The 25,212-nt window shown below is 40.1% G+C and overlaps 1 protein-coding gene across 1 annotated transcript in view; it reads right to left on the bottom strand.

The window, feature by feature from the left end:
• SLC19A2 (solute carrier family 19 member 2) overlaps nucleotides 1-22,923 on the bottom strand; it is a 30,983-nt gene extending 8,060 nt beyond the window's left edge. The window contains exons 1-2 of the mRNA XM_004027864.5: nucleotides 13,498-22,923; nucleotides 5,096-5,698 (exon numbers count right to left, since the gene is read on the bottom strand). Coding sequence (XP_004027913.1) covers nucleotides 5,096-5,698; nucleotides 13,498-13,701 — 807 coding nt within the window. The 5' untranslated portion in view covers nucleotides 13,702-22,923. The remainder of the gene's footprint in view (nucleotides 1-5,095; nucleotides 5,699-13,497) is intronic.
• Nucleotides 22,924-25,212: the final 2,289 nt, after the last annotated feature.

Genomic DNA, 25,212 nt, shown 5'->3' with positions numbered 1-25,212 from the left:
TACTACAGCCCCTTTCCAAAATTCAGGGAGGAGTACTGAGGTTAACCAAAATAACTCAGAGAAAGAATTACTGACACTTGAAAATTCTACTTGATGAATTTGCATATGATAACCACCTAGAAGTACAAAATACTGCTGTTACAAGATTGATTTCTTGGCACTGTATATGAGAGCAAACCTTGTGAATTTAAACAAATCACAAGACAATTGTTAATCATATATAATGTGAATTTCCTAAGAGTGAGTGAATGGTACCAAGCACATTTTCATAAGTCTTTACTCAAGACCCACCAGTTTTATTGAACTACATCAGAATTTTACTATTTAGCTTCAGTTGCTTAACCAATATAACTTGGAAAACAACTGTGATATCTAAAACTTCCAAGGATGCTGGAAGGATTATAAGAAAAGTATATTCCTGGAAGAATGGAACTATTAAAAGGATTCACAAGTTTCCATTAGAAATCCTACCATAAACTGATAAGAAAGCCTTAGTTTTCTCATCTGGAAAATGAAAATGATAACAATAAAACCTATCCACAAAAGATTATACAGAGTTAAACTAGATAATGTATATATTTATTATAGAGGTGCTCAATTATTGTTATTTTTATTGCATAGCTTAAAAAGTCATGGCATACATAAAATAATGCCCAGTATAATGCATTTGAGAACTTTAGATCTATTACATAATAATGAATTCCACACACAGAAGTTAATAACTACTCAATCTCTTATCTGGCCATGCCAAAAAGAAAAGATGGCAGGTCCTGTTTATAAAATCAGCACCTCTTGCTATAATCTGCAGGCTTCCTTCTATGCTGTTTTCTAGGCTTCAAATGTTAAGCTTATATGAGTCACACTTTATAAAGAAGCATTTGACATATTACCTTTTATGTTTCTTGTTAAATTACATCTACAAACAAAGGTTTATTTCTATTACATCAAAACTCTGAGCTGCTCATAGGTAATCATGCATGCTCTAATTTAATAAGTGGCCTTCACTGTGTTCCATGGAGCTTTAAGAGTTTCATGTGGGATGAATAACAGGCTCAAGTATGTAAAATTATCAGACGTGCATTCCTGTTTCAATCAGAAAGGCTCAATTTTTATTTACTTATCATAATGGGCATCTAGTTTCAGATTTCATTTGAACATAAGATTTTGACGCTGTTTTATAAATTTAAAAATCTTTAACAATTACTTCCCTCTATCAGGGAATGGAAGTTTCTACTGTAGTGGTGGTTTTTGGAGTCAACTAGATATGGGTGGAAATTTTTTTTTTTTTTTTTTTTTTTTGAGACAGAGTCTTTGTTGCCCAGGCTAGAGTACAGTGGCACTATCTCAGCCCACTGCAACCTCTGCCTCCCGGATTAAAGCAACTCTCCTGCCTCAGCCTCCCAAGTAGCTGGGATTACAGGCATGCACCACCACACCCAGCTAGTTTTTGTATTTTTTTTTTTTTTTTTTTTTTTTTAGCAGACATCGTGTTTCACTATGTTGGCAAGGCTCGTCTCGAACTCCTGACCTCAAGTGATCTGCCTTGCCCACCCAAAGTGCTGGGATTACAGGTGTGAGTCACCGTGCCCAGCCTGAGTTGGAAATTTTTAAAGTGCCACTTCCTATGTGCCTTTGCGCAAGTCAGTTAACTAAATTTAGTTTCCTCTTCTGTAAAATGAGCAAATATCTACATTATTGAGTTTTAATAAGAATCAAATAACATACTGACTCTAAAGTTCTTAGCACAGTATCTGATACCCACGTCAAAATAAACGGGAGGTGTGATGATGATGATGATGAAGATGACTGGGGTGATTAATTCAAAGAGAAAAGGAAAGATTGCTCTATTTACAACCTCACAAATACATGACTATCTACCATAAAAGTACAGAGCTGTTCCGGATTATTCATGTGTAATGATAATGATAATAGTAATAATAGCAATTACCATTTATTGGAAACCTACTATGTAAACTCATTTGAAAGCTTTAAATACTCAAAATAACCCCATAAGGTAGATATGTACATAAGGAAACGAAATCTCACAGAATTAAGTAACTTGCCCAAGTATTAGAACTAGGGTTTGGACTTCACTTTCTTCAAAACTCACTACACCCTGCTGCTAGAAATGACATTATTTAATACCAAAGTGGAAGCATTAATTTCACTGCTGTCATTGTTTATAGACCTTAGACATGCAGACACGGAAAGAACACTTACTAGTAGTAAAAGATATCAAACTACAAATAAAAGCATGGCTATATTAAGAGAATCATTTACTAGGTATTAATTACATGTCAGAACCTATGCTAAAGAAGTGGTTTAATTTATGTCATTTCTAATAGATGAAGAACTCAAAATAAATCAGTTTCACCAATCAGCCAACTACATAATGAATCCAGCTCTGCTTGTAAAAGAAAGTCACCAGCTTTGGTTCTTCTTTCTGCAAGATCAGCACCCTTTGCCCCAATGCAATAGACTCTCTTTAAAAATAACTCACAAATACTCTAAGGTAACTTGTAGAGTGAGCTATCACTTAGACTCCTCTTACTTCATTTTCTCTTTCTATAAAAATCAAGATAAAACCACCTACCTACCTACTCTTCAATAATTACCACGATTATAATTTATGGTTTAATTATAGGTCTTGTCAACTTAAAATAGCTCTGTGATCCCTAATATCCATATTCTGAATTTTCTTCATGCTTGCCAAAGAAAAACAGCAGCACTTTAGGGCCAGTCAGTGCCAATACCAAGCAGCACTGCCCATCTGCTATGGTATCAGTAGCAGAGCCTAGGATATCAGGGAACTGACTTGAATCCTAATTCTGAAAACAGTGTAACTGACATGATGGTTCTGACATTGTTACCCTAGTTAAAAGACTTCACCGAGAAAGGTTTAGAGAGAACTGGATCTCATACACACTTTTAAATTATGTTCAAGAGTATATTTGTACAATTCTGCATAAGTTGCTAATCTCTAATCCTAATCCTTATCTCTAAAAGGACAGTCTTGATGAAATCTAATCTCTTTTAAAAATGCTCTGCTTTTTCTATAACTTGTGATTAGAGTCATTTCTAACTCTAAAATTCTACAATTCTTCAGTATATAAAATACTGACACACTGTGTATCTATAAACAAGTATTTCAAGTTGATCTAGAACAGTTTTTAAAACTATAGGTCACCACCCATAAGTTGGTAATAAAATTGATTTAGAGGACAGTGAACTGAATTTAAAAAAAATAAAAGAATGTATCAGAATAAAATACTGTTGTAAAACTTGTTTCTGTTATATATAAAATATATACATACCTATGTATGTACAGGTTTTCTATGTAAAATGTTTTCTATGTTTCTTACTTATATTCAAAAAAGTTTGAAACTGTCTATAAAAATCTTTAGAACTATGGTCAATATGTTAATATCTAAAATATATATTTATACACATATTATCTGTATATACGTTAATTTTAGCTAAAGCCACTGTAACACATTCAAAACAGATAAAGAAGCGTCTTTATTTTTTTTCCACTTCATAAAATCTATGAAATGATTACACACCTCCTTCCCTCCCCCATCAACCCTCTGTTGACTCTCTAATATCACCTAACAAACTATGAAAAAACTCAGCATTTCATTGCCACTTAATCCTTGGTCATTCTGACAAAAAGTGCTCACAGGTGCCCTGGTAATCAAGGTGAGTTTCATGATGAGGGTTGCCCAGGCTCTACAAGTCTACCCGGGCTCTCTGGGATGATAACCTAAATTTCAAGTAGTAATTTGAGAGCTGAAGAACGGGGATAGAGAAAAGAGAGTAATTTTCAATGAGGACATTAGATGCCACATTTAAACAATTCAGTTAACTCTCAGTAGAGAATGAAAGACTTTATTCATAATGGTTCTTTATTATCAGCCAGCCTACCAAGCTTATGGAGCTCAGTCCGACTGAGGCCACCTACAAAGCTGGAATGTTAATAGGCTTATTTCCAAACATGTCCCATGAAAACTAAGACTACAGTGTGGCTGGAATTAACTTTGTTCCTCACAGCTTATAACCTAATAGAAACAAAAGGAAACTTGTATATTTAAAAAAAAAAAAGGGTGGGTGTCTAGGGAAAGGAATTCATCTTCCTGGCTAGACAGAACAGATGGATAAATTATTTTAATGACGTACCTCTCTCTTCCAAGAGACAGCTTCATAACACACTTTTACTATTTATTCCATCACCACCTCAAACTGTCCTCTTGTGATCTCTTCATCTGTATTATTCATTACTACTTCACTTCAGCTAATTGTCATTTGAAAAATAAATAACAGATATCCCTTCTAGCACAGAAGAGGAAAATAACTTCTTACCCTTAAATACTGTGGGCTTCATGACTGGGTGCGGTGGCTTACACCTATAATCCCAGCACTTTGGGAGGCTGAGGCTGGTGGACTGCTTGAGGTCAGGAGTTCGAGACCAGCCTGGCCCACATGATGAAACCCCATCTCTACTAAAATACAAAAATTAGCTGGGCGTGGTGGTGAGCGCCTGTAATCCCAGCTACTAGGGAGAGGCTGGGTCAGGAGAACTGCTTGAACTCTGGAGGTGGAGGTTGCAGTGAATCGAGATCGCACCACTGTTCTCCAGCCTCAGCAACAGAGCAAGACTCCATCTCAAAAATGATAATAATAATGATAATAATTTGGGCTTCAATTCAGAAACTAGAAGTAGATACTTAATCATTTATTAGAATCATTTCATCTACTCATTTAGCAAAAATTTTCTGAGTGCTTTATTTATATGCCAAACACTCAAAAGATGAAGACACAGCCCTTGCAATCCAAGACATCTCTGACATGAACAATATAATGCTGTATCAGTCTGACTTTGGAGGTCACGCACTCCAGGAAAAAATAAATGTGTCATCCCTAATATAAATAAACCATAGCTTGAATGAATGAATGAATGAATAAAGCAACAAACCAACTCAGGATAAAACATGAATCCAAATAAATACAAGATCTACCAAGAGTGAGTTTGCTGTTTTTTTCACCACTGGTCCAGCCCCCATAGTAGCAATTACAAGATATTTAAGGCTGAGCTTACCGGTTCCTCCACGGGAGGCTCCTCCATATTTAGAGGGATTTTTGACTCAATGTCCTCCCAGCCAGGAAGGTGGTTAGAAGCTTGGGTGTCAGTAACAATGCCACCATTTTGTACCTTGATGCCATTCACTCTCTGGCAGGTAGAAGGAATGTGGTGAAAGAAGAGGCTCTTCTGTGGCATAGGTAAAAACCAGGCCACAGCAAAAGCCACTGAAACACAGGTAAGAGAGATGACATTCAGGCTGAACAGCGACCAGCCTGCCACTGAGACAAGGATTTGCCCTAGGACAGAGCCCACTGTAAAGCCCACCAAAGTGGCACTTCGACAGTAACTTGTGACTTTCTGGTACATGCCCAGGTCTACCACACTGTAGATATAAGAGTAATAGGCAATTTCAGTGGCTGTGGCGATGCCATAAAAAAATTCTAGAAATTGAATGGCCAGCAGTCCCTGGGCATAGAGCAGCATAAACCATGTAACAATAAGGCTGAGCCCCTGCAGTAGAACAACAGGTTTATAACGGAGGTAGTCTGTGGCAAGGAACACAGGAAACAGTAGCACCAGGTAAGAGTAAGTCCATACTGGATAAATTTCATTGAAGACCTGGTAGAAAGAGAAAAAAAAAAACAAAAAACCATTAGTGATGAAAGGACCTGGAATACTCATAAAGAATTTATTCTTAAAAAACAACCTACAAATACCTCAAAGATCTCATCCTTATCAATCAAAGAAACCTTGACAACAACAGTTCAGATAATTGTTTGAAAATGTCTTTTCTCTTTTTTTTGTTCGAGATGGAGTCTCGCTCTGCGCCCAGGCTGGAGTGCAGTGGTACGATCTTGGCTCACTGCAACCTCCACCTCCCGGGTTCAAGTGATTCTCCTGCCTCAGCCTCCTGAATAGCTGAGATTACAGGCACCCACCATCACGCCCAGCTAATTTTTGTATTTTTAGTAGAGGTGGGGTTTCACCATGTTGGCCAGGCTGGTCTCAAACTCCTGACCTCAAATGAGAAGCCTCCCAAAGCGCTAGGATTACAGGGGTGAGCCACCTTGCCCAGCCTGAAATATCCTTTCCTATCCCCAATACCATCATCTTTTTCCTAATAAATTCTTCCCATTAATCAAGGCCTAGTTCAAAGACTTCCTTATTCAGAAAGACTTTGCGAAAGCCAAAAGTACTTGTATTACAACATTCAAACACTTTTTTTTTTGGTTTTTTGTTTTTTTGAGACAGGGTCTCCCTCTGTCACCTAGGCTGGAATGTAGTGGCAGAATCATGGTTCACTGCAACCTCCACCTCAGGTGAGGCTCAGGTGATCCTTCCACCTCAGCCTCCCCAGTAGCTGGGACTACAGGCCTGTACTACCACACCCAGCTAATTTTTTTTTTTTTTTTTTTTTGGTAGAGATAGGGTTTCACCACGTTACTCAGGCTGGTCTCAAACTCCTGGGCTCAAAGCAATCCACCAGCCTCAGCCTCCCAAACTGCTGGGATTACAGACATGTGAGCCATCTGGCCTAGCCTCAAACTCTCCTAATACTGATCTATATGCATCAGTTTCCCCAATTAATTCGTAATACTGGCTCTTCACCATGGCTGCATCTCCTAAGAAGCTTTTAAAAAATTTGTTAGCCAAGCATTGTGGCACGTGCCTATGGCTGCTACTCAGGAGGCTGAGGTGGGAGAATTGCTTGAGCCCAGGAGTTTGGGGCTGCAGTGACTTATGATCACACCACTACACTCCAGCCTGTATGACAGAGCAAGACTCTGTCTCTTAAAAAAAAAAAAATGCCCAGCCACAGATATTTTCTAAAAACTTCCCAATAGAGTTTTAAATGAGCCAGAGTTGAGAACAACTGCCTTATAGGCTTTTTAAGGATAGACCCCTACATTCACCTGTATAACCTGTCTAAAAGCCAGCATACTGTTTGGAAGATACTATTCAATAAATGCTTTGAAAACTGAATCACTGTCAACTCTTACTTCTAGACACAAGATAGGGAGCCTTTATCCTACTGTTTCCTTAAGCTTCTCTGACTTTAAGTTTTGTTTCTTTTGGGGCAGAGGAACAAATAAAGATGGTCAATCTGTCCTACAGTCTTGACAGAATTAAGTCTCTCTAGATGGCAGGAATATAGGCAACTTTTATGTCCTTCTTTTTGCTTGTTTTTAAATAGGAAAAAAAAAAGTTTTTGCTGTTTTCTTTCTAATGCATATTTTAAAATTGGGATATAGTAGAAATGATCTTTGAAATAAACTTTAAACCAGAAAGACCCCAGCAGGAATTTCAGTTCCATCACTTGCTGTGTGATTGTAGACAACATTCTTTTAGTTCCCCTTAGCCTTAATCTCCATTATCAGTAAAGGGCGGTTGTTTGTTGCAAAAAGTAAATGAGACACAACATGTAAATTACTTACTCCACCTGATTTATTCACAAAGTCTGAAGATTAGAGGACAAGCTGACAAGGACATCTGGGGCAGTATGAATTAACTAAATTAATTGAACTATCATTCCCATTCTTCCAACAACAATCACTGTAGGAGATTTTTCCTTCCTTTTGTCAGTGGCCTCAACTTTTAAGTGCTTTTTGCAAGGTAGTTTTGGGAAAAGGCTGAATACTTTGCGACGGAGCAACCTAATCCCAGACTTTTACATTCTGAGACCAACAGTAACTTTCTTTTTATCTTTCCTGTACATCTCAGTTCACTCAAGTCTAATATGAGCTAAGGTTCTAAGGTTTTTGAGAAACAATAAACAATTGTTGCAAAATCTCTTGCCAGTGCAGAGCACAGCTATAAAAGTAAAACATAATCCCTATTTTCTGAAATACATTCCAGACAAAAGTGATCTGTTTCATGGCCTCACCTTCATGAATTTTGGTCTAATTTGTGTTGGTAAATCAGTTAGCAAGCTCCACTTGATCAGGAAATTTTGTTGCACCTGACTATGTGCCTAAAGGAATAATCAAGAAATGTAGAAATGATTCTTATTCAAAACTGTGGAAATTTTAGCAAATGAGGAACAAAGTGCCCTTAGCTGCATTAGATAACTCTAAGTAGAAAACCAAAGCAGGTAAGGGTAATCTTGAGATTTCCAGTTGTGTTCTAATTAACAACTTGTCATTCCTTTGTGGCCTATACTTTTACAGATACTCTCTGTCAGCTTTCTTTTTTTTTCGAGATGGAGTTTCACTCTTGTCACCCAGGCTGGAGTGCAATGGCGTGATCTCGGCTCACTGCAACCTCTGCCTCCCGGGTTCAAGCGATTCTCCTGCCTCAGCCTCCCGAGTAGCTGGAATTACAAGTGCCTGCCACCATGCCGGGCCAATTTTTTGTATTTTTGGGAGAGACAGGGTTTCAATATGTTGGCCAGGCTGGTCTCGAACTCCTGACCTCATGATCCGCCCACCTCAGCCTCCCAAAGTGCTGTGAACCACCGCGCCCAGCCTGTCCATTTTCTAAAGTTTGAAACTGCCTCCTCTGTTTGACTAAGTGTCACCTTCACAATTTCCCCAACATAGCACCATGAAGTACTAGCCATTAAACCTTTCCTTTAAAAATGTCCTCTACTGCTCCCTTCAATAGTTCATCTTCCTTTGTTTTGGGATTTTGGATGACCTCTTCACTCCAATAATATTGTCTGTGCTTAGACATGTTACATAACTTTTAACCATAGTTGTCCCAAAATGATTAACTGCTAAGTTTTCATTGTCTAAGTTTCATCCTTTAAATTATCAATTTAACGTATCTTTACTCATGAGTCTAATTCTACTATTACAAAACTACAATTTAGATAATGAAGATGAAGGAGAGTAACACTGCCAGCCTTGCAATAACAACTAAAAACAAAAAGAAAGGCAAATAGGGGAGAGGGGGAAGACCAGATAGGTTCTCTTTAACTTATTCTAAATAAGAAACCTGCATTTTCTCCTTTAAAAGACATCAACCCAGGGGGAATGCCCCACTCACACTATTATCAGCATCATAATAACAAACCTCTACTGCTGTGTTACACACCATGCTAAGCACTTTCTCTAAATTCTCTCTATTTAATCCAAACCACAAACCTAAGGTAAATGCTTCTATCATCTCTATTTTACAAACAAGGAAACTTGGCCTTACAGAAAGGTTAAGTGAATTGTCCCAAGTTATCACGGGATTGGCAGAAGAAGGATCTGAATTCATACATTCTGAGTCCGCCACACTAAAATGCCTGGTTTCTTCAATCAGAAAACTGCTATTAATCATCTACTATCTTCCAAGGTTAATTCTAATGCTTGCAGTAGCTTTTCCAATCTGCACTGAGGTGCTTTTACAGGGCATTCATGAAGAGATAAAGACTACAGTCTCCAGCACTCAACTAATGGGTCTCCAAAGCAGATCCTTTTCTTTTTCAGTGTTTCCAATGACAGCAAAAAATGCTTCCTTGATATTTTGAATCTTGAAGGGAAACATCCTACAGGCAAAAATGTACCAATTACAGACCCTTATTAATTGTCCATACTCCAACTTCTCACTTCAGGTAACATCTGCTATGTGAGCAACGGGAATTGATTTTATTATGACCAAGGTGCCTTTCACAACTCTTTGGATCAGTGCTTGTGTTTTCTTGAGCTACAAAGTCAAGGGAAAACAGATGTTCATTTTTAAGTTCTAATTTAGATTTAGGCTTTAAATTAGAATCAAGCTTCAATTAAACAACTAATAGGCAGTTATTTGCACAACATTGTTTTCAACCAGCACAGAGGTGACAAAAAGAATAAAATGGCCAGGTGCAGTGGCTCATGCCTGTAATCCCAGCACTTTGGGAAGCCGAGGTGGGTAGATTACCTGAGGTCAGGCGTTCGAGACCAGCCTGGCCAACATGGCAAAACCCCATCTCTACTAAAAATACAAAAAAATTAGCCGGGCGTGGTGGCGCGTGCCTGTAGTCCCAGCTACTTGGGAGGCTGAGCCAGGAGAATCACTTGAATCCGGGAGGCAGAGATTGCAGTGAGCCGAGATCACGCCATTGCACTCCAGCCTGGGCAACAAGAGCGAAACTCCATCTCAAAAAATAAAAATAAAAAAAATAAAATAAAATAAAATAAAATAAGGCTAGGCACCGTAGCTCATGCCTGTAATCCTAGCACTTTGGGAGGCCAAGTTGGACAGATCACTTGAGGCCAGGGGTTCAAAACCAGCCTGGCCAACATCGCAAAACCCCGACTCTACTAAAAATATAAAAAATTAGCTGAGTGTAGTGGCACAAGCCTATAATCCTGGCTACTCAGGAAACTGAGGCATGAGAATCACTTAAATCTGGGAGGTAGACGTTGCAGTGAGCCGAGATCACACCACTGCACTCCAGCCTGGGCAACAGAGCAAGACTGTCTCTAAATAAATAAACTGAGATCCTCAGCTCTCCAGGAGTATTGAACCTAGTGAGGAATATATAATATATGCAGTATTTATAATGGAAATAGGAAATACAGGGTTGTTTCTTCAAAATGGACCTTGAAGGATGAGAAACCTAAAGGCTAACAAAGATATCAACAGATATATATGGGAAGATTATTCCAAGAAGAGAATAAGTCTTTGAGTACATGTCAACAGATGACAGACTGTGGATATGCTGGACTTAAGACTATTAGATTAATATGAATGGAGCTTGGTTATGTGGAAGTGGTAAGGGGAAGAAGGTTTGTAGTAGGATATAAGGCTGTCAAGGAGGTAAAAACCAAACTTTGTGAGGCTCTGAATATTAGGCAAAATAGGTGGAATGTTTAAAAAAATCTAAGAAAGGTAGTAAATGTCTGTCAAAACACATGCTACAATGATGAAAGGATAAAAAATTTTTAGAGATAAAGATCTGTTTTACTGAAACTCTGGCCTTCAACTATTAACATACAGTCAAATTTTAGCCTGCTTAAAACTTACAAACTGGTATCTGTTTTAAAATTAATGCTTTTCCTGAAATCTAAGAAAAAAACTTTTGAGAGTAGAGAGAAGAAATCTTTTTCTCCTCTCCTTTTGTTTTAGGATTTAGTTAACAATAGCTCTATTCAAACCAACATGGCCCTTCTGCAGTCTTCTAAGAGCAAACACAAACTTTAATACAAATGTCGCTGAATATGACTTAGCATTAGCTTTGCTTAAAAATCATGTAATTTTTTTTATTTAACTGTCCATGGCAAAAAGCAAGCATTCAGTAAGTAATGAATAAGTTGTTCTATTTATTTCAATCATTAGTTATACAAAAAACGTAGGGTTTGCCACAAGGTAAGCAGAGGAGAATCAGCCATGATTTGGTGGTCCTCTGAGAAGACACCCCTTCCCCAGACTACTAGATTTCTCTTCAAATCCCACCCTTTTCCTCAACTAATTTGCAATAAGAGAAGTACACTTATGTTTTTTGTTACACAATCAGCAAATAGTTACTACGCCTGGCAACTCTGCTTTATTTCTGTGCCCCCTGAGCACACTTCACTCACCTTGAAAAGCTTTCTGATAGGACAGAGCACATGATCTTGGTAGCACATCACATAGCAACCTTCTACCCAGAGCACATGACAAAACAGATCAGCTTTCAAATATCAACACTGGGAACATGCTTCTCTCCCTGTGTTTCACTATCAGGAAAGGCGCACAAACTGTGCAGATCACATGGCAGTTCACATGAAACTTTAATGGTCAGCTGTTCACAGCAGTATCAATTCTGCCTCAGTGGCTACACCTCAGATTCAGTGGTTGTTTTGGGTCTCCAGAATCATACTTTCTCATATCAGTGCAGCAATTTTCTTGTAAAATCATTCTGTCATGAAAGTTGGCTGTTTTGACATTATTGCTTTAAATCAGTATTAAAACTCAAATAGGTTATGAATAACTGTTACGGTGGCTTATGTACTGATCCACAAGACTGAGAAACGGCCCAGCCACTCCATCCCACAACTGGCAGGTCAATAGGGTAATTTAAGGCCAGGCAAAAAGTCAGTGATACTTGCTAGAAGTGAACAAATGTCAGACTCTCAAGTGAAACCCTCAATACATAAGTCAATACTGATTCTTAATTCTCTCTCAAGTGCCCTTGAAAATGACGGAGCACTGCAACAAACAAACTGCAAACAACAAACTATGAGTAACTATATCCCGCCAGTGTGCAAATGATTCCGGTAGTGCCATCTCTTGTTCTGACCTGTTATGCAGGGTTACTGAGTTGCTGCTCAAAAGAAGTGACTGACTACTACCCACATAGAGAAGAGTAAGGTTTAAATGGGAGGAGTATTTTACAGCACCTGGGGCAAGGAGGCAGGGTGGAAGGAACAGGTGTAGGAAAAAAGAAAAAGCTCTCAAGTGGCCCCTTGACTGATAGTAGGAAAAAGAACATGAGACCTCAGCTTTCACCCTTTGTTGTATTCAAGGAAGGCGGTGTTGAATCGGCTTTATTTCAGTTTTGTGGAAGTACTTTGGGTTTAATTTCTTCCTCAGTTTATATATTGTCTTTCTTCTGCAAAAATCAAGTGCTGGTTTTGACCATGCACTTAAACAGGTCAGCACATTTCTAAAGTACACTATGCGCTTCTGAAGTACTTTATTTGTAAGCCCTCATTTAGGGAAAAATCAATCAGCAAGAAACTCTTGATGATGGACTACGTACTCTCAATTACCCTGAACATCACAGAAGGCCTTCAAAGACATCACCTTGTATCTGAGAAGCAAAACTAACATCTGTGAAGCAACAATTCGCAATACAAGAAACACCATAATTAAAAGTCAATTATGTTTCACCATCTGCCTTTATCCCTGGAGGTTGGTCTTAAGGTAGAGAGGGGCAGGATATCCTTGGACACAACCTCACCCAATTAAAAATCAAGACAAATTAAGATGTTCTGTACTTCTGTCCTGTCCTTACTTGATTAAGCCCATCCATTCTGCCAAATGCAAACAAAGTAAGGTATGGACAGGAAGCAGGTGAAGGAGGTAGAGGGAAGATCCTTTCAGAAAAGCAGTGGTTGCCTACTTTCAGTCAATGAGTATTTACTAAGCCATGTCCAAAGTACACTTTGCTGTTTTCACTTCTTTGTCAAAATATTGCCCCCTCGCCCCCAGCAGGAACTGCTGGACCAGTCTGGGCAGTCACGCTAAGCCACATTACAACACGATCAGCATACTGCCTGACGCACAAGGCACGGGGCCTCTGGACGCGTGTTCTGAGCCCTTCGCAGGAGACTCGCCCTACAGAGCCGAAGAAAACAGAAAATCATGAACACAAAGAAGAGCACGAAGCCGACCTCCAACTGGAAAAATCAGAAATCTCTGCCGAGAATGGCTCGAGCGCTTTTCTCGGTCCTCTCTTCCTCCGCTGCCCACCCGCAGGCCGGTCGCCCGCCCTTCCCGCGCCCCGCGTCCGCCGCGCGTACCTCCCTCTCGGTCAGGTTCTTGTCCGGCCCCAGCAGGTACGGGGTCAGGAAGGGCTCGGACGGCCTGAGGCTGGCGAAGAAGCCGTAGGCGCAGAGCAGCGCGGTGGGCAAGAACCAGCACTCGCGACGGACCCGAGCGGTCCGCAGGAGCACAGTGGCCGCCGCCGCCGCCGCCCGCCGAGACACCGGGCCGGGCACATCCATCCGGGGCGCGAGGGGAGGGGACCCGGCCCGGCCCCTTCCTTCTCCTCCTCCGCCAACTGGAGTGAGGGTCAAGCACTTGTAACCGCGAGTGACGCCTTCTCCCTGTAAGGCCAGGACGTTCTGGACTCGCCGCCGCCTCCGGCTACAGAACCCCCAGCTTTACCCTACAGACGCCTCTAGGGTCGCCGCCTGATCGCCCAGTTTAAGGGAGACCCGTCTTAAGGCCCACCCTCTGCCACCGCCTCCACTCCGAGAACCAATCACAGCGGACGCCGGGAATACTTGGCTGCTCTTCCATTGGTTGTGGGTCACACGACGTGAACTGGGGCGGTGGCAGCACGCCAGGCCTCTGACGTCCCAGGACTCAAGCGCGGAGGACGTGTGGAACTCCACTCCAAAAGCGGCGGCTTGCGGCGGAGCTCTCTAGTCAGGCGGCCAGCTAGCGTTCGTGTCACACTTGCTGTCGGCTCCGCTCATCTGTTGGGAATGCGTCCTGTGGGCCTAGTCCTCCGCTGGAAGAAACGCGCTGTTCTCCCCAACCACCGTTTATCATTCTTATTCACCGTCTCTGGAATGTCCATTCAGTTTCCGCTCCTGAGAGACTTAGTGACTGAGGCCAGGCAAAGATTTCACCTTGGGGAGGGGGAATGTTAAACCTTTCCTCCAGCAGCTTTCGTGTTTTAAATTGTATTCATCCGCCATGGAAAGACATCAGAAGCCCAGGATCTAAGAGACAGACTGAAATGAAGAAAGTAGATAATATTGTGAGAATAATGAACAAGCTGGTCACTGAACAGCGGAACCGTAATGGAGTCCCAGTTAAAGGGTTTTAACTTTATTTCGTCACTTTTTGCAAGCATGATACAAAGAAAACAAACACCTAACTACGCTACGGTTTATAGTTAAAAGGAAGGTGGAAGATCCTGAGTCATTACAGCAATCACGAAACATGATGGATTTCTTCATTTAAAAACAAAAAAGAGGTCTTGGCATAGTTTTCAAGGGCAAAGCATGACAAGACTCTCCAGTGCTTTCTTTCATCCCCCTCTGTGTGCCTTTTCTGCTTGACTCACAGCCTGGCTCAATCCTAATCTTTCTACTGCAAAGATGCAGCATTTAAAGCAATTTTTCCTGTGCAGTATTTGTAGAATGACAGATCCTGCCAGAAGCTCTTGGAAACATTTTGGAACTATCTTGCTTTGCTGTATGTTATGATCCATCTAGCACCGTTTTCCTCCTGTGGTAGCAAATGACACTTTTTTCAAGCATCAGCAGCAGAAATGAGTCTACCAGATGGAATAAGATACTGGTAAAGGGAAAGATTTGTTTCTAAGACTGCACAAATGAATGCACCCAAATCTGTGAGTTGATTAATCTGTGAAGAAATACAATTGGCAGTATTTACATATCTCAGTGAGTCTCAAAGTGTGGTCGAGGAAGCCCTGGGGGTCCTTGGGACCCTTTCAGAGGTTCCACGAGTTCAAAACTATTTTCATAACCATGCTAAGTCTTTATTTCCATTTCCACTCCAGAGGCTATATAATGTCTGATGACATCATCACTTTATAGGATGAGAGAATACGTGCTTGTATATTCTTGTGTTTGTAAGACTTTCCAGGTTTAATTTATTACCATATGGCAATTATCAATAGGTATAACCCACAAAACACAACAGATTTTTGGGGGCACCTCAGTAACAAGGGTCCTAAGACCAAAATGTTTGAGGACTGCTAATCGATATTATTCAATTATCTAGTCCCCTAAACTCCAACCCTTCTTATCAGGACTACAGAGAGAAAACAGGTGGTCTTCTTGACAATTGCTTTGTATTTACATTCAGTGCTTTAGTAGAAGAGAAGAAAGAAAGAGAAAGCAAGCCAGAGAGGCCTCGGAAAGAGAAGCCTACTTATTAAAAATAGCTTTCTGGCTGGTCACGGTGGCTCACTCCTGTAATCCCAGCACTTTGGGAGGCCGAGGCGGGCAGATCACTTGAGGTCAGGAGTCTCAGACCAGCCTGGCCAACATGGCGAAAACACGTCTCTACTAAAAATGCAAAAATTAGCCGGGCATAGTGGCATGCACGCCTGTAGTCCCAGCTACTTGGGAGGCAGAGGCAGGAGAACCACTTGAACCCAGGAGGCGGAGGTTGCAGTGAGCGGAGAGCGAGACTCGCGAGTACTCGTCTCAAAAAACAAAACAACAATAACAAAAACAGCTTTCCATCCCTTCCCTGAGGCTTGGGTACCTGAACCACGTTAATCTGTAAATCACTGCTTCTGTAACTTTTCCTTGGTATAAATCACATAGGCAATGAGGTTGGGTATAAACAGTAATTGTCCTTGAATTGGGTAGATGTCTTCTTATTATTTTTGTCTAAGAGGTCATTGCGATAGGCAGAATTCTAAGAATGATCCTCAGTGACGCTTGCCCTTGTATAACCCCCACCCATTTGAGTGTGAGGTGAAACCTATGAATTTGATGAGGCAATACTCCTGTTATTATGTTACGTTTTATGACAGATGTGAGATTTTCCAGGTGGGCCCAATCTAATCACAAGAGCCCTTTAAAAGCAGAGATTTTCCGTCTGCTAATAGCAGAAGAGGAAGTCAGAGAGATTTGAAGGATGAGAAGAATTTGACGTGCTGCTGTTGGAGGGGGCTACATGCCAAGAAATGTGGGCATCCTATAGCAACTGAAACTGGCTCCTGGCTGACAGCCAGCAGAGAATCAGGATATCAGTCCCAGAATCATAAGGAACTGTATTCTGCTAAAAACCTAAATGAGCTTGGAAGTGGGATTCTTCCGAGAAGAGCCCAGCCGGGTCAGCATCTTAATTTTGGCCTGCGAAACCGTAAGCAGAGAATCCACTCAAGCCCACCTGGATCTACAGAACTGTGAGCTAAGCTGATGTGGTAATATTTTAAAGCCGCTAAATTTTTGTTCATTTGTTGTGCAGCAATAGGAATCTAACACAAAGGTAAATAGAATATATTTTTTAAATCGAGGCAATATTCACATAACATAAAATTAACCATTAATTAAGTGTACAACTCAGTGGCATTACTACATTCATAATATTGTGAAACCATCACTTCTGTCTAATTCCAAGACATTTTCACCACCCTACAGGAAACTGATACCCATTAAGCAGTCACTCCCTGTTCCCTCCTCCCCTTAGTCCCTGGCAAACACTAATATGCTTTCTGCCTGTGGATTTGTCTATTCTGGAGGTTACATACAATTTGTGACCTTTTGTGTCTAGCTTCTTTCACTTAGTTTAATGTTTTAAAGATTCATCCACATTGTAGCATGTATCAGTACTTCGTTCCTTTTTATGGCTAAGTAATATGTGTATATACAACATTTTGTTTATCCATCAATTGATAACATTTGGATTATTTTTACTTTTGTCTATTGTGAATAGTGCTGCTATGAACATTTGTATGCAAGTGTGTATTTGAATATTTATTTTTATTTCTTTGGGGTATATACCTAGGAGTTGAATTGTTGCGTCATTTGGTAATTCTGTGTTTATCTAAGAAATTGCCAAACTGTTTTCCACAGGCTGCATGATTTCACATTCTCATAAGTAATGTACAAAGGTTCCAATTTCTCCACATCCTTGCCAACACTTATTTTCCTTTTTATAGTAGCCATCCTGATGGGTGTGAAGTGGTATCTCATTGTGGTTTTGATTTGTACTTCTCTAATGACTGATGTTGAGCATCTTCTCATGTATTTGTTGGCCAATCATATAACTTCTTTGGAGAAATGCCTATTCAAGTCCTTTGCCCCTCTTTGATTCAGTTGTTTGTCTTTTTGTTGTTGAGTTAGAAGAGTTCTTTATAAATTCTAGGTACTAGACCTTTGTCAGATATGATTTGCAAATATATTTTCTTCCATTCAGTAGGGGTAAATAGAATATTGAGAGACTTTTTATATAGTAATATAAAAAAGCATGAAGGGATGTGTTTTGCAAAAAGTAAGATTACACAGTATTATACAACTATGTTATACACTTTGGCTCTTGGTTTTCTCACTAACGAATAACTCATGAAGAACATTCCATGTGTTAAGGTATACCTCTAATTCTTTCTAATGCCTACATAATATCCTATTGCATGGGTGTGCTATTCAGCCCCTACTTATGGTTATTCATTCTGTTTCTAGTTTTTGGCCACTGCCAACGATGCTGCAGTTAACATCCTTGTACAATATATGTTTATGTATTTTGAATTTCAGTTTAAAAGGATTTATTCTGAGGAGTAGTATTTCTGGTTTAAAGAGTATATGTGTTTTTAATTTTAATAGATATTGCTCAATTGTTTTACATTAATAACTTACATTTTTACTAGCAATATATGAAAACATTCTTTCTGCACTGCATCCTTGATTACAGTTATAATCAAACTTTACAATTTTTGCTTATCTAATAGGTATAAATCAGTGGTTCTCAATCGGTAATGATTTTGTCCCACAGGGGACATTTGGCAATGTTTGGAGACATTTTTGATTGTCACAATGGTGGGGGGGGGGCGGGGCGGGTGGTGCTACTAGCTTCTGTGGGCAGAACCAGGGATTCTGTTAAATATCCTGCAATATACTCGAGGCATCACCCACAACAGAGTTGTCCATCCCAGAGTGCCACTAGTGAGAAAGATAAGAAACCATGGTATAAAGATACCTCATTGTGGCTGGGTGCGGTGGCTCATGCCTGTAATCCCAGCATTTTGGGAGGCCAAGGTGGGCGGATCACGAGGTCAAGACATCAAGACCATACTGGCCAACATGGTGAAACCCTGTCTCTACTAAAAATACAAAAATTAGCTGGGTGTGGTGGCGCACGCCTGTAGTCCCGTCTACTCGGGAGCCTGAGGCAGGAGAATCACTTGAACGCGGGAGGCAGAGGTTGCAGTGAGCAGAGATCGACGCGACTGCACTCCAGCCTGAGACTGGACTCCGTCTCAAAAAAAAAAAAAAGGTACCTCATTGTATCTTCAATTTGAAAATCTTTATGAATGAGTTTGAGCACTTTTTTCCATATGTTTGTCAGCTACTTGGATTTACCCTTCTGCAAATAGCCTATCCATATTATTTGCCCATTTTTTCTTTTGGTGGCTTATCCCTCTCATTAATTTATTCTAAAAAGCTTTTTATATTTTGTAATCATTTATTTTTCCTATTCGAAAACATTTATTTTTCAAATATACTTTTTATTGACTTTTGTAGTATCTTTGCTAGATGGTAAAATATTATTGTAGACATTAAAACAAGGTCTGAAAAAATGGTCAGACATACTGTGTCTTTGGATGAGAAAAGAAGCATCATAAAAATGTCCTTTTCCTAAAGTTAATCTGTAACTTTAACACAATTCCAATTGGATGTACAAGTCAGACGTTTTTAATCTATGAACTAGTGCAGGCTAGAAAGGAGCATTGATTCATACCTATTGTGTGACATGTAGAATTTTAGAGCAAAAAGAAGCATTAAGATCGGTCTGTCCATTGCATTACTTTTCTGAGGAAGACACTAAGTTACAGAGGAGTTAAGGGACATATGATATGCTAAAATTGGAAACATTCTGGTTAGCCCAATTTGAACTTTGTTCTAGAAATGATGGAATTCAATAAAAAATAATTATAATCATAAACTGTTAATTTTAGAAAAAAACATTGAAGTTGAGACCAAGAAATGTAAATCAGCTTACCAGAATAACCTAGAGAGTTAGCAGCAAATTCTAAATAGTCTTTGGTCATGCAAACTTACAATTCAATACTATTCCTCCATGCCATGTAACCTCTTAAGTGCTTGCCTAGTTAATGTTTCTTTACTTTCAATATACTGGTACCACAAAGCAGTTTTCCTGGAAAAACAGAGTATTGAAACGCCTTTCAAAGATATTTACTAGAACTTGGATTCTTACTTCATCCCTGTAAGTATGATAGGTACAAATACACATTTTTTCTCAATTTATAGGTGGGAACACTGAGGGACAAAGAATCTTAGTCCTTCTAGGTCACATTTATTTCCTCAACATGAGTATATTGACAGCCTGTTGTTCAAGGCCTTGCACTTGGTACTACAGCAAAGATAAGACAGTCCCCAACCTCAAAGAGCTCATATGGTGAATCAGTCACCCAAGAACCACTCCAGGCTATGCCCCTGAAATGCTCCTAAACTGATGACTTATTTCACAAACAGAACCAAGTTCTGTTCTGACAGTAATCACAGATGAAATGACTTGCTGTGCCATCCAGTAAAATGCTAGTTCAGCTCACAAGTGACTCTCTTCTTTGTTTCTTAAATGCTTGACCCAGAATTTTGCATGTAGTCATCAAGACATCGCCCCACAGCTGAGCTGTGTCATGGAACAGCCAGCCCATCTAAAAGGCTGCCTACTCATCAGCCTGCTCAGCCTGTGTGGGCTGGGAATGTGGTGCCATGCAGGGGAGGCATTCCCCCCTGCATGGTACCACATACCCTTTGGGAAAGAGCTCTGTGCCTGCCCCATAAACACTCTGTGGCACCATTCCTCCCTCCTGACTCTGCCTGTCTTCTGCCATCGTTTGATGTGTAAATTGGAAAACTGTCATCACCTATTGATCTCAAAAATGTCATCCTATGTGAAAAGTTAGTGCACTCTGGAAGAACAAACTGGTTATTAACCATAATTCAGTTATTATTAAACCACTATCTTCATCCTCTGACTTGCATTTATTTGATTGTAGTTTCTTGACTCTAGTCTCACCCTAGCCCAGGCCAATCTTTATACCACAGTAAGAAGAATCTTCCTCAAATCTGATATTACCCTTGCCCTGATCTCTGATTGTTTAGGAATCTCTGGTGCTTAATAAATAAAGTAGAAACTTCTTATTTCTGACTTCTGCTAACTGCTTCAATCTCATTTTCTACTAATCTCCATTAATGCTCACCAGTTTCTCAAATTGTCATTCAGATGTCTTATCTCCTTCACCACTACCACCCTAGATCAGGCCATCATTATTTATCTTCTGAGCTGTTACCCTAGCTCCTAACCCATTTCTCTGACCACAGCCTTCCCCTACTAGTCTATTTGCCCAGCAGGTGGATTGACCTCCCTAAAGCCTAAATTGAATTATGCCACTCTTCTGCTCAGATTCCTCCAGTGGCTTCCCATCAAATTTTGAATTAAATCCTAAGTTTTTACTGTGGTCTGTAAGGCCCTACCTGATATACTCACTCCATCTCAGTATATCTCTAATCTCATCTCCTATGACTGTCCACCTTCCCACTCTGGGCTATTCACGCTGGCTTCTTCATTGTTTCTTGTATGTACTAAGCACACTTCCACGTCAGGACCTTGGCCCTTGCTATTCTGTCTGCCTAGAACAGTCTCTTCTTAGATAGTATGATGCCCTCCCTCACTACTTTCAGGTTTCTGCCTAATTATCATGTTATTCTACTTAAAATAGCACACATTCCCATCCTGGCCACCTTCTATTCTTCTACCCTGCTTTCTTCATCTTAGCACTCATCCCCACTTGCTATATTATATATTTATTTATTTTGCCTGTGTCTGAGAATAAGCACTACAATAAGAGCTCCATAAAAGCAATGGCTTTGTTTTTGTTTACTGTTCTAGAACAGTGCTTGGCAACATACTCATACTTGACACATATTTGTTGAATGAATGAAGTAAGTGTCAATTCCTCTCTGCACACTTCTCTGATGCCTCTTGGGCAATTGCTCTGTTTTCTGTTCCCTTGGAACTATGTATATACCTCTACTATAGCTGTCACATTTTATTGTAACTTTTTTTCCTCACCAGTCTATAGAATCCTTAAAAGCAGATGTCTTATCATATCCTTCCTAACACAAATTTGGTGAAAATGAGTAGAGTGAATGAAGGTAGAAGAATAGCAATACAGCCACTCTGCAGATTCGAGGATGGACATGTTTGAGCCCTCATTAATCCCATCTTCAGGAGGCTACATTGGTACTATATGTGGCATTTATTTCAATAGAGATGCTCAAGGCAAAAACAATATTTTACTGGTCTACAAGTTCCCAAATTTCCTTTAGGAAAATACTTGGGTATTATCCCGTAAACTACTTGAGTGGCTGAAGCTTTAAAAACAAGCATCCTGGCTAACACGGAGCAACCCCGTCTCTACTAAAAATACAAAAAATTAGCCGGGCGTGGTGGCGGCGCCTGTAGTCCCAGCTACTCGGCAGGCCGAGGCAGGAGAATGGTGTGAACCCGGGAGGCGGAGCTTGCAGTGAGCCGAGATCGTGCTACTGCACTCCAGCCTGGGCGACAGAGCGAGACTCCGTCTCAAAAAGAAAAAAAAAAACAAGCTAATATGTAACAGTTCTGTCATAAGGCCATATCACAAACAGTGATAACATGTGGAATTCAATAGGAAAATGAAATAGATATTCACAGAAAAAATACTTTAACACATTATCCATCTGGATGCCATGAGTTCTGTGGACCTCCCTCATACAGACTCTAGGAGCCAATCTAGGGGAAATTTTGTTGTGATCCAAAAATGTCACTGGATTAGGAATTGAGAACCCTAAATTCTCACTCAGGTTTTTCTATAAATAGGCTACATGACTTCAGATAAATGGCTGCATGTTGTATCTGAGGTTCCTCTAACATGGGTGTTAGGAGTAGAGGATCTCCATAAGCCTTCTAGCTATAAAGTTCACCGACTCTATTGATTCAGCTGGGAGACTGTACCTAAGTAACAGGAACAGACTGAGTACTGGAAAAGGAATGTATTCTCTCTCAACATCAATGACCTTGAATGTGAGAGTGATTACAGAGTTTTGACACCTAGCAGTGCCTGGACCCAGGTCTCAAATCCTGTTTGTACTCCTGCTTCTATAGACACAACTGCTTTTCCCAAACTTGCAGAAACTGGACTCCCATTAAGATGGAAGAGGGTGCCGGCCGCAGTGGCTCACACCTGTAATCCCAGCACTTTGGGAGGCCGAGGCGGGCAGATCACGAGGTCAAGAGATCAAGACCATCCTGGCCAACATGGTGAAACCCTGTCTCTCCTAAAAATACAAAAATTTGCTGGGTGTGGTGGCACGTGCCTGTAGTCCCAGCTACTCGAGAGGCTGAGGCAGGAGAATTGCTTGAACCTGGGAGGCGGAGGTTGCAGTGAGCCGAGATCTCGCCACTGCACTCCAGCCTGGGGACAAGTGAGACTCCGTCTCAAAAAAAAAAAAAAAAAAGATGGAAGAGGGAAAGGGTTTGAGACACTAGTTGGATTTGAGAGATATGTTTAGCTGAGGTCTTAGGAAGGAGACTGCAAACTTGCCAGCATTGTAGTGATTGGCTAAGCTCTGCTGTTGGATTTTTCTCTGAGAATGAGAATGAATGTGGCCCAGCATTCAGGGTGTCTCCTTTGGGAGTTCCCATGGGGCTTCCAGAGATTGCCAGAGGCACACTGGGAGCAGTCACAGTTACCTATGAGGGGGCAGTTCTGCAAGCCCTGTCTGTGACTCAAAGCAGCCTCCTTGTTTCCTCACATCAGACAGACTTCCATTAAGAATGGGGTTCATGTGAGACCAGAAGGGGCTGGACTGTATATTTAGCCAAGACAGGTGGTGAAATAATTTATTTTCTGATATACTTTATCTTTCTTAGAGAATGTATCAGAACTTTTTTGGGAAAGAGTGATGAGTCTTGATTTGTAAAAGCATGTCACCTCTTATGGTAATCTCCAAAGCAGCATTTACAATCACATGTGAATGAGTCATAAACTAAGAAATGTTGAATGATCTGAAATAAGAGTATGTTGATTTCTCTCATCAAATATTCATTTTTGGCAACATAATGGACTCAAGGCACAGATATTAAGTGCTTTGAAATTCTCAAAGCCACAAAGACAGGCCATATCTATGAATGTTTCTGATATGTCACTCTCCTCCCTCCTTCCCTCTTAATGATGTATAAATGCATTCAAACACACAATCACACATTTATTTTATCTCCTCTCAGTTATGTGTTCTCCATGTGGTTTGGTGAGATATTTTAAAATACTCTTCAATGGATAATTAAAGGTTCAAAAAATTTTATGTAAAATTCTCCCAGATAGAAGAGATTAGTAAAGAAATATTCTTTCCAAGTCTCAATCTGAATACAATACTGATTCAGGACCCCCGCCCAGGTTCTCATAACTGCAAATTCCCAATATGCTGTTCAGCTTTTGTCTCCTTCTCAATTCTGATTTTCAAGATGAGAGTTCTTGGCTGGAATATTTGCTAACAGTGAGAAGACATCTTCAGTTCTTGGTGAGGCATTCAGGTATTACAGAACATGACTATTTAAGCCATGTGTGTGCATGCTTGTCACATCCTGCCTGGTAAACAATTTCTGGTTTTTATATACATGACTTCCTCTCCCACTAACTGTAGGGATTTTTGTGATTAGAAACTAAGTGTGGTCTTTATCTTTCCTGGTGTCTCCTGTGGTGTTTTAAATATAAGAGTTGTCCAGTAAGTGTTTGGTGGACACATTTCTGAGTCCTCATGAATTATACTTTCAACCTTCACTAATGCTTTTTTGCAGCTCATTTACAGGTATTATAACATTCCGTTTAGCTATAGATGAAGCATTCCATGCTTATAGTTAGCCAAGTTCTTCTATTGTGGTGTAGAGATCTTTAGGTGAAACCATCTTTAGAGTCTGTCATGAACCACAGGGTGAAAAAGACCTATCTGTATCACAGTATGAATATCCTTTCAGGAGAGGTCTACATTCATGCTTTTGCGTATAACTCATATCAGTTTAATTTCTAACCTCTTCTTCTTTAGCTTTCCATTGGCATTCCATAGCAGAAGCTTTTCCTAATGTGAAATACAAGAGAAGATCTACAGATTCAAGACTTTGTGTCTGGGAGGTCCACCAAGAACTCTGAACCTCAGTTCTTTATTCTCCAAAGGATACTTTGATATGTCCCCATCAGTGAGGACAGGGACTTTGTACAAGAAAGAGAAATTAATGAAACTTGTGAGCATCTGAGTATTCTGATATCTTACCTCCCCACTCTCACCCTATCTAAAACCTCATCACCTGGCTTAGCATATAAAGAGCTTAATGGTGGGATACATCAGGCTGACCTAGGTTTAGGACCTAGCCACCATTATAACTTTTGGCAACCTAGGACAAGTTATCATTCCCTTCTAAGGCTCAGTTTTCTCATGTAAAATGGAGATAATAATATCCACTTCTTGGGGCAGTTGGAAGGATTAAATAAGATTATATATGATAAATGTTCTGCATAGTGCCTAGCACAAAATTAATCTTTAAAAAAAGGAGATCTATTATTATCTAAGTACCATAGTGGGCCAGCTTCCAAGTACTTAGGAAAGATCCTTGCACAAAGTAGGAGCTCTTTAAATACTGTGCATTCAGCAAATGCCAGTTACATTTTCAAATTTGGCTTTTGTTTATTTTGTCAGAGACTAGAGCATATTCATGAGCAGAGGAAAAAGAAGAGATCCAGAGTATAC

The sequence above is a fragment of the Gorilla gorilla genome, chromosome 1 (assembly GCF_029281585.2).
Source record: "Gorilla gorilla gorilla isolate KB3781 chromosome 1, NHGRI_mGorGor1-v2.1_pri, whole genome shotgun sequence".
Taxonomy (NCBI): Eukaryota; Metazoa; Chordata; class Mammalia; order Primates; family Hominidae; genus Gorilla; species Gorilla gorilla.
This window is presented reverse-complemented; position numbering and strand designations above follow the sequence as displayed.